The sequence below is a fragment of the Enhydra lutris genome, unplaced genomic scaffold, assembly GCF_002288905.1.
Source record: "Enhydra lutris kenyoni isolate GAN:26980312 unplaced genomic scaffold, ASM228890v2 scaffoldscaffold51, whole genome shotgun sequence".
In the NCBI taxonomy this organism is placed as follows: domain Eukaryota; kingdom Metazoa; phylum Chordata; class Mammalia; order Carnivora; family Mustelidae; genus Enhydra; species Enhydra lutris.
The window spans coordinates 5,502,556-5,519,144 of NW_019154135.1; the positions used below are offsets into that span (position 1 = coordinate 5,502,556).

General features: G+C 48.9%; 1 protein-coding gene across 2 annotated transcripts in view; it reads right to left on the bottom strand.

The window, feature by feature from the left end:
* The window catches only part of LOC111157042 (epidermal growth factor receptor), a 198,009-nt gene that overhangs the window by 43,224 nt on the left and 138,196 nt on the right, over positions 1–16,589 (bottom strand). The window contains exons 2-8 of one of the 2 annotated variants that reach the window (XM_022518253.1): positions 16,372–16,523; positions 15,194–15,377; positions 12,118–12,252; positions 6,646–6,714; positions 5,486–5,604; positions 4,031–4,172; positions 2,427–2,543 (exon numbers count right to left, since the gene is read on the bottom strand). In XM_022518253.1, coding sequence (XP_022373961.1) covers positions 2,427–2,543; positions 4,031–4,172; positions 5,486–5,604; positions 6,646–6,714; positions 12,118–12,252; positions 15,194–15,377; positions 16,372–16,452 — 847 coding nt within the window. In that variant the 5' untranslated portion in view covers positions 16,453–16,523. The remainder of the gene's footprint in view (positions 1–2,426; positions 2,544–4,030; positions 4,173–5,485; positions 5,605–6,645; positions 6,715–12,117; positions 12,253–15,193; positions 15,378–16,371; positions 16,524–16,589) is intronic. The other variant, XM_022518254.1, reaches the window with a different exon arrangement.

The window sequence follows — 16,589 nt, forward strand, 5'->3', positions numbered from 1 at the left end:
TAGGGAAACCGGCCATCGCTGACTCCGGTGGCCAAGACTGGGTCTCCAGGCTCACCCTGTGGGCCATGTTTCTCTCTGGTTCTGAGGAACTGCTCTAAGGAGTCCTGGGTTGAAGGGCTCAATCAGCCTTCTCGGGCTGCATCTAACACACTGTAGGTTATGGGACTCGGGGCCAGGCTTCTTTAGGATTCACAGGGTCTGGCTGACAATGGAGAATGAGGGGGCCCTATGAGGACTTGCCATTTAATTACAGGTCTGGCAGAGAATTCCATGGGTTGGAGAGAATACTCAGGCTCTCTCTCTCTGCTTGTGCGTGACAGTGTGGTGGGGTTACTTAAATCCTAAATCCAGAGACCAATTGTATATTCACCCCTAGACTTCCCTGGCACCACCTTCCTTACCCAGGGGTACTGCCCTATAGCCAAAGCCATTGGAATCGGGGATGTATAGAAAAATAGGGAATGATAATTACAGGCGAATCAAACTGTTTGTTGAACACAAAATTAACAAAACCAAACCAAAACCATCTCTGATTCTATCAGTCCATTCGAGGATGCTGACAGTAACCCTCTCTCTCGTACTTCCCCTGTGCCAAGTACTACCCCACATTCTCATTTTCCTCCTTCCATGTCTGCTCTGCCAGACAGTCTCCTGAAGCCAAAGGATACTCTTCCATCAGGGCACCTGCCCCAACTGCCCCACAGGAGTTACAAGACCAGGAAGACATGGACTTGGCCCACAAGCTCATGGGTCTGGCTTGGGACCTCGACTGCACGAACTTCAAATCTCGACTGCCATTCTTAGCTGTTGAAACTTGGGCAAGTCATTGAGATTCTCTGTTACTCAGTGTCCTCATCTGTAGAATGGGGATCCTAATAACAGACTTCCCCATGGTGTCGGGAGGATTCAATGACATGGAACAGGGAAGGTGACTCTGCCCCATGGGGACACCTGTGAAATGTGAAAAGGGAGTAAAGAGGGGAGTGATCCATTTTGACTGAAAAGACTGATGGCTTCCCAGGGAAGGTGGCCCCGGAAGTGGACACCCAAGGTAAGCAGCTATGCACTCAGATGTTATTTGTAATAGCAGAAGAGTGTAACAGTCTAAATGGCCACATAAAGGGAGATCCATTGAATAAATCATGGTACGGCCACAGAAGGGAGCCTACACAGCTGCACCACAGGATGAAGAAGATTCGTATGACTTTATCTGGAGTGATTTCCAGGGCCTATTAAGGTTAAGAAGCAAAGTTCAGAGTGTAGGTAGTACCTTTTGAGTAGAAGACATGACTGGGACCTGGGATATGTGAAAGGGACACAGGAGGCATCTGGAGAGGCTCCTACTGGCCACATATGGGACAATCCAAGTACCCAAATGAATGACAGGAACAGATAAGAAACTGAATAAAGAAGATTTCATTACCTCACATAGGAACTAATTAAAAAAAAAAAAAGAATGTCAGTAAATAAATGGGATGATAGAAAAAGAAAATCACTCTTTTATACCCACCAAGATATCTTATCTAATCTGTCACCATCAGTAATGCAATAACATGGCATCACATGTCACCTGATTTGATACAGTGAGAGGAAATCAACATGACCTAGGCAATGCTCCTGTCCCAAACACCCAACTGGAAGGCGGCCATGAGGAAAAACAGTCAATGAAGCCAACCTGAGGGACACTGTGCAAGACACCTGGGCTGGACACTTCACGGCTGGTCATGGAAGACAGAAGAAAAGCAAGTGAGGAGAGGGGGGCTGAGACACAGTTGACCAACAAAGAGAATGCGGGCAGGACATCTACATGAAACCCATGATCCTTGACTGGGTTCTGGACTGAGAAGAAGCTAAAAATGACTTACGTGGGACAGGAAGGGGAAGCCTGAGTTGAACTGGGTACTAGAAACGACTACTGAGTTGATGTTAAGTGATCCTGATGTGAACTCGTCTTTCATTACTTAGGAGAATGTCGCCAATTGTAAGAAAACGTGCTGGCAAATGCAGGGGTGCTGTGTTGCAATATCTGTAACTGTCCTCTAATTCAGAAGAAACTTGTGCCCGAGCACGCACACATGTACAGACACAAGTATGAAGACAGTGAAAGCAATGGGGCCAAACATTACAAAGTGGGGAATTTATGTGAAAGGCATACGGGTGTGTACTGCACTGCTCTTGCAACATTTCTGGGTGTTGGGAAGTTTTTACAAAAAAAATAAAGTAAAAGGCATATTAATAAGCAGAAGTAAATTGGCCTTGAGGAGCCTCCAAGAACAGGGCATGATATGAAGGCAGGAAGAAATTTCTGAGCCTGAAGGAAGAGATGAGCTCAGATCTCTTCCAAGTGTGATGCTGAGGGGGCCTGGCGGACCCCAGCTTCGTGACCAGACGGAAAGCCTTGTCCCCACACCCCACAGGCTTCCTACCTTTGCGGCAAGGCCCCTCACACTTCTTACACTTGCGGACTCCATCTTCCTCTACCTCGTAGCTGTCGGAGCTGCAGGCACGGACACACGAGCCGTGGTCGGTCACCACGTAGTTACCTGCAGGGACAAGGAAGGAAGGTGACGAAAGCCACACCAGGTGTTCCTGGGCCTCACACAATTGTCTCATGTTCTCCTACAAAGGGGCCGATGAAAAGGGCCTCTAACCCTCTGGTTTTATTTACTTGAAGGACAAAGAATGAAAGGTTGCCCTCAGAAAAGGAGTCAAGTTCAAGAGTTTTAACAGCTTATCAAACCACGGTACGGAGAAATATAGCTCATCACAGGCAGGAAACGGATGGGGCAGACAGAGTCTGGGGTCTGCTCACAGGTTCGAACATGTCTTTGCAGCTCATTTTTCTGTCAAATCGACCTTCACGACCTGTGGTTAAAGTCTGAATGTTTATTTAAAATACGTGACCTTGAACAAAGCCCACTATTCCGTATCTGAGGATGGATGTAATTCCTGTGGCCAACGTGCTGCCTTCTATGGTCCCGTCCAGCCCAACAAGCTTCCCTCGGCTGGGGGGTCGGTCCCACCAGCTGGGTTTTGCGTCGAGCCACGCACGCTCACCATCTCCTGAGCCTCCCCTCCCTTTGGAGTAACCTACTTGTGTTAACATTAACACAAATATCAATATGTTTCTGGGGCTCTATGTGTTCCCGTTTTGACTTCCCCAAGTATATCCTCAAACATATTTACCAGACATTTGCGATTTTTCCTTCTATAAATTGTTTGCCTTTGCTCTCAGACTCTGGTTTCCTGTGGGTTTTTAAACTCTACCTATTAAACTCTCCCTCAAAGATGACACCTGTGTCATCACTGTGGCAATTTTGTAAGACTTTAGTTCGTTCCATTCTATTTCTGTGGGTTTTGTTTTTTTTTTCCTGTATAGGATTTAAAAAAGTTTTGTGTCCACAAATCTGGTCAGGCAAATCTCCCCCTCATAGCTGGGCTTCCAATTTTTTTCTCTTGATCTCCCCTCCTAGAAATCAAGATTGGTTTCTAATGCTCCTTTAATTCGACAACTCTACACTTTCTCTATGAGGACAAAATTCCCATCATCATTTCCCTGAACATTAGAGCCACCTGTTGACACAAACACAAATGAGTAAAAACCAACCCAAAACAATTCAAACAAAACCAAACAACACACAAAGGGACTCCCCTGAAGTTCTAGTTCCCTTAAGAGGCACAATTTTCACCAGACTCTTAACCACTAAAGAAGGCAGGTTTTCTGACATGCTCTCTTGTTTAGGTCGTTTCAAGACCTGCTGGGCATAAGAGCTAAACAGCGAAGTGGCCCAAACAGACAACCGAATATCTGGACGGTGTCCCTGTCCTGGCCCCCACAGACTCCAGAACAGACGCTGGTCAACAGCGCACCAGCCATCACCTGTCACCTGTGGTGGTGGCCTGACTCACAGTGAGGCCAACATAATGGACCCAAAGACTCCCCGAGACAAGGGACTCCAGGATCCCAGGGGGAGACAAAGAGGAAAGAGATGCCTGATACGTGAAAGGGTTTTGCATGTGATGAACTCACGGGGGCACTTCTTCACGCAGGTGGCGCCAAAGCTGTATTTTCCCTCTGGGTTGACGTCCATCTGGTAGGTGGTCGGGTTGTAGAGCATGAGCGGCGGGCAGGTGTCCTTGCACGTGGTTTCGTCGCGGAACTTGCGGCACACCTGTCACAGCAGGGACGGCATGCCCTGGTCAGGCTGGGCAAGGATGCTCAGGGCTGTTTTGACTCCGGGCACAAAGCTCGGGTTATAGTTCTTGACGTCCAGGATTTGATTAAAGCAAAACCAAGCAATCCCTGCCCTCCCGCCCCACAAAACCAGTGAAACACTTTCAGGAGAGTCGGAAAGACCTTAGAAGTACGATTTTTCTTGTACTGTCCTAGCTGTGATAATTTACGATTATGATGATAAAAACCCACATCTTTATTAATTTACAAATGATGACGGAGTTCACTTGCTGGACGGGTCCCTGTGGAGTGAAATTAGTTTTAAACTCAATCTCCTGGGTTTCCCTCATAGAGGACACATGAGGATGGGTTTTAGAATGTGTTGCCAAACTGCAGAAAACGCTAATGCAGAAGTCTGCTGTGCAGAGGCGACCAGACCACAAACACAGTTACCCGAAGACCCCCAGGCCATCTCCCCTCCAGCCCAGACCAACCAGGTCAAAACCCCTGGGGCCAGATGCAGCCTCTGGCATTTAAAAACCTCTCCCTCACTGAAACGGGAGTCTTCTGGATCCCACCTTAGGTGGGCCTCCTCCTCTGGAGCCCATGGGCCTCTCCTGGCACTTGGGGCTGCGTCCAGGGCTCATGTCTACCGGCCCTCGTGTCTCTAGGACGCCCAAGGTGCGCACTATGGGGGCCACCTCTGGGTGGTGCCCACCACCCACCAGAGCGAGGAGGCTTTCGCAGGGCTTTCTGCAGTAACAGGGACAAGACCCAGTGCTTCGGGCACCCCTGGGGCGGGGATGGGTCAGAAGAGCTCCAGCCATGCGTTCAAGTCTGTGCGGCTCCGGGGACGTGCCTTACCGTCTCTGTGTATTTATGCTAAGGGGCCTTCCGGTGTCAACTCCGTGGGTTTAGACTGAGATGGAACGACAAGAGAGTGTGACAACAGAGCCGATGGCCACCAAGAACGCTAAGGACAGAGCTCGTATTTAGTACTGATGCTCATCCCACGCCCAGGCCCCGGTCACCGACGCCACTTGCACTGTGTCATCGGAGCACTTAAAAGGTGCTATTTACTACGCATCACGCTCAAGTGAGGAAACTGAGGCATGGAGGGGTCAGAGTATTTGCCTGAGGTCACCAAGTAAGTGGCGAAGGCGGGACGATAGAGGAGGATCTGTCCCCCCGGTAAGTGCTCCCACAAGTGTGATTTGGTGATTTCTCCCACAGGAAGCCCCTCTCAGCCATGGCAAGAGAAGCCCCCCCGGGGGGTGGTTGGCTGTGGGTGGGGGGCGGGGTCAGCCTTACCAGACAGTCACTCTCGCGGGGCCCCGTGCAGCCGGCGGCACACTGGTTGTGACAGCAGTCGCTGGGGGACCTGCCGCGGCAGCGCCCCGAACACTGCTGGGCACAGATGATTTTGGTCACTGAAAAGGAGCAAAGGTCACCGGTGAGCTCAAGAGCCAGGGAAGGTGGAAGGGCCACCCCTCAGGCACCCTGCAGAGCCCTTGCAAACGGTGGGTGAAGCTGCCAACAGGGGTGAATTCAGCGGTTCCCCAGCTTATCAGGGCTCCGAACCTTCGCGTTCCGCCAAAGCACACCGAATTGTGACCTTTCTTTTTTTTTTCTTAATTTATTTATTTGACAGAGAGAGAGATCACAAGTAGGCAGAGAGGCAGGCAGAGGGCGGGGGGAGCAGGCTCCCCGCTGAGCAGAGAGCCCGACGCGGGGCTCGATCCCAGGACCCTGAGATCATGACCTGAGCCGAAGGCAGCGGCTTCACCCGCTGAGCCACCCAGGCGCCCCAGAATCGTGACCTTTCTGTATTCCGCCTCTTTTTCCCACTGATTTTCAGTCACTTCAGAGGACTGCCCAGGTCAGGGCTAGACTTTTAGCCCCGCTCAATAATTACGCGCTAGTTAGGGCTGAGATTTGTGGTGATATGGAAAATACCCCCCGATAATAAATGTGCCTGTCGGAAAGTGGTGAGTAAAAGGATGAAACTGTCACGTCATAATTAAACCGAAGGGCAGACGGTGAAATTTGAGGCAGAGGTCCCCAGATCCCTTGGCCGCCCGTGCTCCCAAATGAGGGTTCCTGTAGAAAAACCCTCCTGCAAAGTACGCTCTGGCTTCTGTAGACACGCCCCCGAGGGAAAGGAAACTAGAGGGGCTGGTGACAGGTAACAAGGGCAAGTCTTCTGTTCCCAGGAAGATATGCCAACCCCATGGTTCAAAGAGACTGGCTGGCTTGTGCGTGGCTGCCTTCCGCTCATTTATGGCAGACGGGGGTGCCCCGACCAGCCCACAGTGGATTAACCGCATGCACCGAGATCAGCAAGACCGTCATTCTCACGACTGCTCCCATCCGACCTTCTGGAGTCTCCCAAGGGAAAAGGCACACAGTCTGCTGCGTGGAAGTGGAGGAAAGCAGACACCGTTGATCTGAAATGCTGCTTGCTGACTTACATTTCTGGCAATTCTCTTTTCCTGGACCCCAACAACTTCCATTGGGACAGCTCGGATCACACTTTTGGCCTAAAGTGTAAAAGTAATAGTTAAATTCATATCTCAGGGGAGGAGAACGGTGGGGGGAGGAGGTGGGAAACTGGCGGCAAGCCCCTGCGCAATGTGACGTTCCAGAAACAAGGAGCAGCTCCCAAATTTCTAATTCTCCATTTGTCTATTTGCTGGCTGGTTGGTAAGGTGACTCAAATGACTTTCATGGAAAAAAAAAAAAAAAGATGAACCGCGTTCTGTTTTTACTTATGTTTCAGCAGCAGAAACTGAGGCAGAGAGTAATGAGTCACTTCTCACAGCTGTGAACACTGGGGTTCAAATGGTCCAGTTTCCACATGTGTTTAGGCTTGGTGAATTTTCCAGCCTCTCCAACAGTGCTAAGGGTGTCCAGTCTGGTGGGTGGGTCTGACCCACTACATTCCCACTCTGCCCGTCTCGAGTGACCTGAGCATCAGTGATCCTGGGGGACCTGGGATCCTGCTAATAAAGACCCCTAGACCCAAAGCCAGACAGAGGCAGGGAACATGGCTCAAAGGGTCAAATATTCACAGTGTGTGTCACCTTGCTGATCAGCTAAACGTTAGCTATTAATTTGTGAGCAACTGTGTGGAAATATTTGATGTTGATCCATCAGTGTTTGCAGGAATCAACTACAGATTATAGCTGCAGAGGTTTTTTAATCTCACTAGTTGTGTTTTTGTTTTTACTAGCATGGAGATACTTGAAGACCAAAGCCTCTCACCTGTATAAAGAGAACAGGTTGGGGGATGAACATCAGGGAGGGTATGTGCTATGGCTGAGCGCTGTGACTTGTGTAAGACTCATGATTCACAGACCTGTACCCCTGAAGCAAATAATACATTATATGTCAGCTTAAAAAGAGAGAGAGAGAGAGAGAGAGACTGAGAGAACAAGTCGACCACCAAAGTTTGTTAAAAAGAGATCAGCTGTGCAGGTATATTTCACAGCAAAGACACGGGAACCTACAGGAGTTCCTGTATGTCCCAAAGCCTCCCACAGTCAGGAAGAATTTAATTCCTGGTAGAATCTAGATTTCAGATGGGAAGAGCTGATGATTTCCTAAGTTACTGTGGAACCAGGGCACCCCTTTCATGAGACTCAATATCCTTCCCATCACCCCAGGGGTGGAGGCTGGCAGTGCAGTGCTGGTGCTCCTAGGAATCAGGAGACATGGGGAGGCCAAACCCCAGATGCACGGCGTGGGCTGTGCATTGTGAAGCAGAGGGACAGAGACAGAGAGACGGGAAGAACAAAGCAGTACACGGAAGTGGTGAAAGTGCTTGTGTCTGGACCGTGAGACATTCTTTTTTCTCTTTACCCTATCCTTCCTCATAATTCTCGAACCCCTTATAAACATGTAATGGGTTGACAAAACAAAAACATTTACAATGAAAATGCTTAATGGCCTCTTCCTGTAGTGGAGACAACATCTGCTGACCCATGAATCAAGGTTTGCTTATAATTCTATTATTAACCCTCTGTTACGAAAAAGGAAATGTAGGCAAATTACATAAAATATGGATAATAGAGAAAAGCAAGAGGAGGAAATGAGAATCATCCAGAGGTAATCAATATACATATACAAGTATATGCATATATATGAATTGACGTCACACTGTACTTTGTATCATAATTAAAATAAGCTAATAAAAATGTTACGGCAATTTTTCCATGGCTTTAAATATCCTTTTACATAACATGATTTTATTTAAAAAAAAAAAAGATTTTATTTATTTATTTATTTGAGAGAGAGCAAGAGAGGGCGAGAGCATGAGCAGGGGGAGGCGGCAGAGGGAGAGGGAGAAGCAGGCTCGACACTGAGCAGGGAGCCCGATGCAGGACTCGATCCCAGGACCCAGAGATCATGACCCGAGCTGAAGGCAGATGCTGAACCGACTGAGCCACCCAGGCACTCCCGTAACATGATTTTCAACGGCATGGCTATACCATCATTTCTTTAACTAATCTCTTATTTTTAGATATGTAAGTTGGTTTTAAAATTCATTATAGGTAAGGCTGCAAGGAGTATTCTCGCACAAAAGCATTTTTCTATATCCTTATGCTTTTCACTCGCCTTATTATTTTTTTCTTCGTATTCCTAGATATGAGGAGTGCATACTTTAAAGCTTTAATACATATTGCTAAAATTCTACCCCTGACTGTATTTTATTGGTGTATTTGCCCACAAGAAGAGGATGAGGATTTCTGATTTCTGCTTCTCGATACCTCTCCTCATCCAGGTATCTAAAAGTCAAAAGGAATCCAAATCTTTTGCAAAGGCAAAAAAGATGCTTCTTTATTTTGACCTTTTTAAAGTTACATGTTAAGGAATAACATTTTACTTTATTTCTTAGGTATCGTGTGTGTGTTGGGGGAGCACAAACTGCTCATGTCTTTGGCCCTTTTTTTTTTTTTAAGATTTTTTAAATTTGTTTGACAGAGAGAGATCACAAGTAGAGAGAGAGGGAGAGAGAGAGGAGGAAGCAGGCTCACTGCCTAGCAGAGAGCCCGATGTGGGACTCGATCCCAGGACCCCGAGATCATGACCCGAGCCGAAGGCAGAGGCTTAACCCACTGAGCCACCCAGGCAGCCCGGCCCCTTTTTTTTTAATTGGGAGGCTCACCTTCTTGGGATACCTAAGACTACTTTACACCATCATATTATCAAGAATATTAACCCTTTCCAAGGCAAGCAGATGATGCACAATATTTTCCTGTTTGTCATTAAGATTTCTTAATATGGAAGTTTTCTTGCATGCCATCGGACTGGGCTTTTCTTCAGCTTGAAAATACCAATAAGCATCTTCATGTTTCCTTCTAGCACTTACATATATATTCAGTAATTTATTGTATATAATATGATTTGGAATTTATATTGGTGTGCAAAGCGGATGATTGATTTAATTTCCCCTTAAGGAAACCCACCTAATTGAACTTCAAATTCCGAACTACATCAACCGTAACATCATGTGGGGGCGCACTGGGTAACCTTTTTGATTCTTAAATCCATTGCCCATACAATACTTAAATCACCTTATGAGATTTTCCTGGATAAAAATTAAATGCGACAATTTCTCAGAAGGCATGTGTAGCTTGAAAAGCTCTAGGCAAGGGCAGGGTTTCCCTTCCCACAAGGAGCATGGCAGGTTCCTCATCTCGTCACTGGTCGGGTAATTAATGAGGAGAATGAAAGTGGCAGGTGGATACTGTTCTTTAAAAAAAAAAAAAAACCCTTATAGTTCTGGCACTTTGGTATCTTCCCCTTAATAGTTCAATCACTCTGGAACGATTTACTGAATAATAAATTCTTCCCTCATTTGCTTGAAATGTCATTCCTTTATGGACACTTAATTAATTTTTTAAAAAGATTTATTTATTTGACAGAGATCACAAGTAGGCAGAGAGGCAGGCAGAGAGAGAAGAAAGGAAGCAGGCTCCCTGCTGAGCAGAGAGCCCGATGTGGGGCTCAATCCCAGGACCCCGAGATCATGATCTGAGCAGAAGGCAGAGGCTTTAACCCACTGAGCCACCCAGGCTCCCCTATGGACATTTAATTTAGTGAGGCTTATTCTTACTGTCTTTCTCTTCTATGTCTCTAGTTTATTCTTACGTGTCTATTCGTAACTCAGCACTCTACTGGTTTGCAGTTCATAGCCTTGTCTTATTTGAATCTTGTTATTGGAAGAGCCTTCCTTCCCAGTATTTTTTTTCAGGGTCTTCCTCACGGTCTTGGTGTGATGAGGACAGGTGTGCCATTTGGGCTGTTGGTTCTAGTCTATGGCAAACCCATACTAGCCTCACAGCCGTCCAGTGTCAATATTTTGTGTGTTGTTATAAATGCCCACAATTCAACCTCCCTATTGTCCATCAGACAGCTGAGGAAAGGTTAAGCCAGACATCATGGATAATACAAAATTTTGCGTTATAGGATAAAGTCTGCAGTTTCTTGCCACGCTGACCACCGGTCGGAAACCTGTATTTGGAAACAAAGGGGCTCGACACCCAAGTCCACAGCGGCATTATTTGTAACCACCAACAGGTGGAAGCAACCCAAGAGCTCACCAGCTGATGAACGGACCAACAGAACACTTGCACACAGATATCCCCCCAGTGGACAACGGACTACTCCTCATCCATATAAAGTTAAGAAATTCTGACACATGCCACCACATGGAGGAAACTTGAAGACAGTAACCCAAGTGACAGAAGCCAGTCACAGAAAGCCAAGGACTATGTGACGCCCCTTCTGTGAAGTCCCTAAAGCAGTCACACTCATAGCGACGGAAAGCAGCCTGGTGGTTGCCAGGGGCTGCGGGAGTGGGAGGGGGAGTTCCTGTGGACCGGGGACAGAGTTTCAGTTTTGCAAGATGAAAAGAGTTCCGGAGACGGACAGCGGTGATGACTGTGCCACAGCGGGAATGTACTTTTGCCACCACTGAACTGTACCATATTTAAGAATGGTTCAGATGGGAAATTTCACGTTAAGGGTATTTCAGTACAATAAGCAAATAAACAAATAAAATAAGATACAATGAAGTAACAAGAAGGGGGTTCTAGTCAATTTTGAAGATCCACAGGAGCTCCAGATTCTTTGAGACCAAAAATAAACAAACAAAACCCCATAAAGAAACCACCCCCCCGCACAAAAACGCGTATGCAATGCACAGTTTAGGGCAACAGAAGCAGGAAACGGTGATGACTTATTTTAAAGGACTGAAAGACCAGGGAGACCAGGGAGGGGGAAGTTAAGAGGAGCCTGGTAACTGTACGCATGTGTCTTCAGAGTTTCCCACACAGTGTTGCCAAGGGTCCAAGTGGCGCAGCTCTGACCTACAGCCTGGCCCCCCGCCAGCCTCCCCCTGGCACGGGCCACTTCGCCGACGAATGGCAGGGACCAGGTTATGGGCACCAAGGGGAATATGGACAAATAGCCCCCCAACCCCCACCGCTATGCACTGCGCCCAACTTTGCTGGGGCTCTATTGTTGGAGGCCAAAGGTCAGCCTCCCGTGTTTCCAGAGGGCCTGGCACTGCTCAGCAGCCCGTCGGAGGCACACAAAAGCGTTGCTTGTCTCCTCTGGGCAAGATGGGAAAGGCCCCTGGGGCCAGCACTGACGGCTCCTGTCAACAGCCACACGAGGGCTCCGTTGTCGTGGCGGGGGGTGATCTGCCCAGTTCGCAGGCACGCCGACTGTCTCCACGAGAGACAGGCTTCCCCTAGGTCCTGAATAAGCGCTCTTCTAGCAGGCAGAGCAATTGTTTACTAGTTATTTTTGGTTTAGGTTAATCTGCTCTCTGTCACCCCCCCACCCCCCAACATGCTATAACTCTGCGTCCACCTCCCCCCACTCCCCCGCAACTGTAGGAGCTACAGGCAGAGGGGACTTTCTGGAGCACTTACAATTGCCCGCATGGTTCTGGAAGTCCATCGACATGTTGCTTACAAAACTGTCGTCCACGATGTCCTGCCACTTGATGCTGTCCACGTTGCAGAGGACAGGGTTGTTGCTGAAGCGCACAGCGCCTTGGAGGATTTCTGCGCAGGGAAAGAACCTCGATGACCACAGGGCCAGGTCTATAAACTCCCGCAAAGCACGCACGCATTTCTTTACATCTGGAGTTCTGCTAAAGTGGGACCCCCCACAGAGCTCGGGTGGGGGCAGGGGTGGGGGAGGCAGCTGAATGATGAGGGGGTGGTAGTGTCAGAGGAGTTAGGCTTTCCCCATGAAACTGGCCTTGGAGCACAAACCATCAGAATGCAGAAATATGGGAAGGAAGGAAGCTGTGTGGGGTGAAAGTGAATGGGGTACTCGGGACGGAGGGGTGTGGCAGACACGCACTGTGGCCAGCAAGGCCAGGAGAAGGGGCTGATGCTGTGAGGTCCTCAGTGGAAATGGTGGCAGGGGAGCGAAGGCGGGGCGGGGAGAAGGCTCTCTAGGTAGGGGGAGGAGAGGGCAGGCACCAGGAATGCCACTGGCAGGAAAGACTATGATTGTTTCACAGGAAGAAATGACACAACACGGAAAACCGGGAATGATTAGAAAAAGGCAAGCGTGAGCGTAGAGAGAGCACTGCCTCGATGCCAGCGGGTAGAAACGGTTACTGACCGACTTCTGTGCACAAACACCGCAGCTGGGGGTGGGCAGGGGTGAACCGGATCTAGGAGCTGACGGGCCAGGGGAGCCCGAGGGGTCATGTGGCTGGCGAGCTCGTGCCCCCCCGAGACCCTGCGGGACACAGGACATAGCCAGGTACTCTGCTGGTTTATTGAAACACACAATCTTAGCTAATCGTCACAATGGTCCCACCACATAGATAACGTCCAGCAACTCCTCAGGCAGGGAACAGACCTGCCCCAAGGACAAAGCACAGACGTGGAAAGAGAGGGTCCTCCCCAGGAGGAGCTCCGAGGCTGTTGAAGAGAACGACACTTCCTGGAGCATCATGTGGCCTGTGGAGGGGAGGGGACAGCAGGCTTTCTGAAGCCAGAAGACCGGAGCCAATGCATGTCAGTGGGACAGGCAGGCGTTCTCTCCGGCGGACAGTGGAGAAAACCGCAGAAGGAAGGCTGGGAGGTCCGGAAGGGCCAAACTGTGGGGCGTTGGGTTTAAAGTCAGAGATGACAGCAGGACAATCAGGAGAGGACATCCGGTCAGGAGGCAGCCAGAGTCAAGAGGGTAAACCTCTAATGGGAGGTCAGAACTGGAACCACAAAGTAGGGGCATCAAGGCTGCTGTGACCCTCGTGAAGACAGAGAGGTGCCAAGAAGAGCGTATGATGGAAGGTCATGGTCGGGCCTTACAGAACACCTTCGGTCTGCCACAGTGAGAAGTAAAAAGGCAGCAAAGGTGCCGGACGATTCGGGTGCCCCTGACCGGGTAGCTCAGAAGAGAAAGAGGCCATCGGCCTGGACGCCGTCATTCTTCTATTTTTACTTTCAGTACTTAATGATTTTATTCTTTGTGTTGGGCACTGAGTTAATCTTTAGTAACAGTATTTGATTAGTATGGGAAATTTCACATTAAATAGTTATTTGATAACAAGAAATCATGTGCACGCATACAACCCCATACCAAAGCGGAAAGAACACCAGCAAGGGGAATATGAACTCCTCAGTGCTTTTTCCATAGTAATTCCCTTAATCTTCCCCCCATGCCCAGGAAGTGTGTAACCACTGTTACCCACATTTTTAAAGCAGAGGAAGCTCAGACACAGAGAGAACCCACTCCAGGGGCATCTGGCTGGGGAGTGATGGAACCAGGCCTGGAACCCAGACAGTCTGGCTCCGGGGTCCACGCTCTTAACCACATCTGCCCATCACCACGACAGAGCATGAGGCCAGATGGGCAGATTGAGGCATGCTGGATGCATGTACCATTTTGCAAAATGTGTAAATAGCACAAATTAGTAACAGCATAAACGCGGACTATGTGCGTGGGTGCTGTGAGCACCTAACGTGCTGGGTGGAAAGTCTTAGGGCCGTTTCATAGGATGGCCGAACCCAGGACCCCGACTAGAGGGCTGTGCCAGCAGCTTTGGAGCCTGGGTCTGGACGCCTTGTCTTATTCCAGCGCTGCTGTCTGCCAGGCTCCAACCACTCCCAGGACTCCCTCTGTTTTGCACCCTCTGCTGGCAACTCCCCCTTTCCTGGTGGGCCCCCTTCCCATCACAACTGCATAGCACAGGGGAAGGGTAAAGATTCCAGTGGCCATTCCTGGCCTTTTATTTTTTTTTTTTTTTAATGAATTTGGGACCTTAGGAGGATCACTTTGCCACCATTTCTCTATGTGTTAAGACGGTGGCAATGCAAACACCTGTGGTGGAGGACGGGGCTGGGCCTGATGTTCCCGAAGTAACAGGACCGGCACCGGCACCGCACCCACCACACTGCGAGGGCAAGCTTCCATTATCTTCACTTTTGTTTAAATCAACCTCCTATCTCTCCTACCCTCTTCCTTAGCTTCCACTTGGAGGACCCTTATGAGTGTCCCACTCACGGGAATTCAAACTCTGCAACACCGTCATTCTCTGTCCTTACCGTCAATGTCTCTGTCCTTAAGTCATACTCTGTGTGACAGCATCACTCTGAAAGTGGCCTCAGGTAGGGGAGGTTTTTAACGCATGTCCCTTATACCCGAGGTCCAGGTAACAGGACTGGCCGTTTACTCCCTCCCTAGGCACAGAGAGCCAAAAGCCCAGCCAAGGTCGTCTGGTCTCTGTTTCCAGGAACCACTGCCGTTTCTTAGTAACTCTCTGGGTATCTCCGCAGGGATACAGGGCAAGTGGTACCTGGCTTAAATCTTCCCTTCCCATCACTGACCGTCTTCTTTAACTTCCACCTACTGTCTCGGGCACGTAGCTAGCACGCGGAGCATCTGTACTGGACGGATACGAGACTTCTCTGAGTGGCATTCAGAAAGGTGACCGGTTCGCCGAGCACCTGCAGGCACAGTGTCCCCACGCCCGGGGCCTCTCACCGTGTAAGTTTCTCAGGGGAAGCTCCTGCAGCCCGGTTTTGTTCGTGCCGTAGTTGGATAAGACGGACAAGGCATGAGTGTTTTCATAGAGCACGTTTCCTCGGATGATCTGCAGGTTTTCCAAGGGAATCTTCTCCACGGTGTTCAGGGCAATGAGGACATAGCCGGCAACCTCCTGGATGGTCTGAGGAGACAGAACGGGACCACGTGTTTCTCTTGTGAGGAGTTCCAGAACGCAAGGTCGAACATGCGTCCAGGAAGCCTAGGGCACCTGAGTGAACTATGCACACAAGTGACCGACGGACATAAGGCAGGTAGAGGACTACAGTGGGGACGTGGGTGGGGGAGGGGTGACAGGATTTCCGACGACTCCTACACTTTTGTCCCTTGAGCCTGCTGGCAGGAATGAAGGGCGAAGTGCGCTATTCAGGAATGCTGCGATTCTCATTTCACGTGGTTTCGGGACACTCAGAATAAAAGGAGAACGTTTTATTAATTCATTTTGTATCTGTCTTGCATGCTCTCTCATTAGAAAAAAAAAATAATAACCCAGAAGACCAATTCAGCTACGATGAAACTCTGAAGCCTTCAGAGCTGGGTCCTTTTGGCTCACCAGAGCCTGCTGTGAAATATTTGGGAAATGTGTCAAGTGGTGTAGTGGGAGTACCAAGGAAACAGGAAAAAGCTACAAAGTGGAACTTATTTTAAAGTTCCAATTAGGGGCACCTGGGTGGCTCAGTGGGTTAAAGCCTCTGCCTTCAGCTCAGGTCATGATCTCAGGGTCCCAGGATCGAGCCCCCATTGGGCTCTTCTGCTCGGCAAGGACCCTGCTTCCTCCTCTCTCTGCCTGCCTCTCTGCCTACTTGTGATCTCTGTCTGCCAAATAAATAAATAAAATCTTAAAAAAAAAATAAAGTTCCAATTAAAGAGCCAAGACAGCTAACGCAATGGTTAGACGCTTAATATCAGGGTGTACGATGATGGTGGAACGCCAGGCGGCCTGTGTCTCTGTATTATTTCTTGGCTGTAACTTGACACTAGCTGGAGGAGTGGTTTTCCGATAAAACTTGCATCTGTAGCTCCCCAGGACTTGTAGTTACCAGAGCAAAAGCAAATACACTGAGGTTATATTTCTTTTTATCATATTTGGGTAAGACGGTCAAATTGATGGAACTAACCTTTAAGAAGGAAAGGTCATAATTCTTTTGCATGTAGGTAATTTCCAGATTCCCAAGGACCACCTCACAGTTATTGAACATCCTCTGAAGGCTCAGAAAGTGGTCTTCAAAAGTGCCCAGCTGGGTGAGCCGGTTACTGGTGCCTTGGCAAACTGCAAAGAAAAGGGGGAAAAAAAAAAGATGTCACATGAAACGCCAGGTAAAGTAGCAAAGGTAAA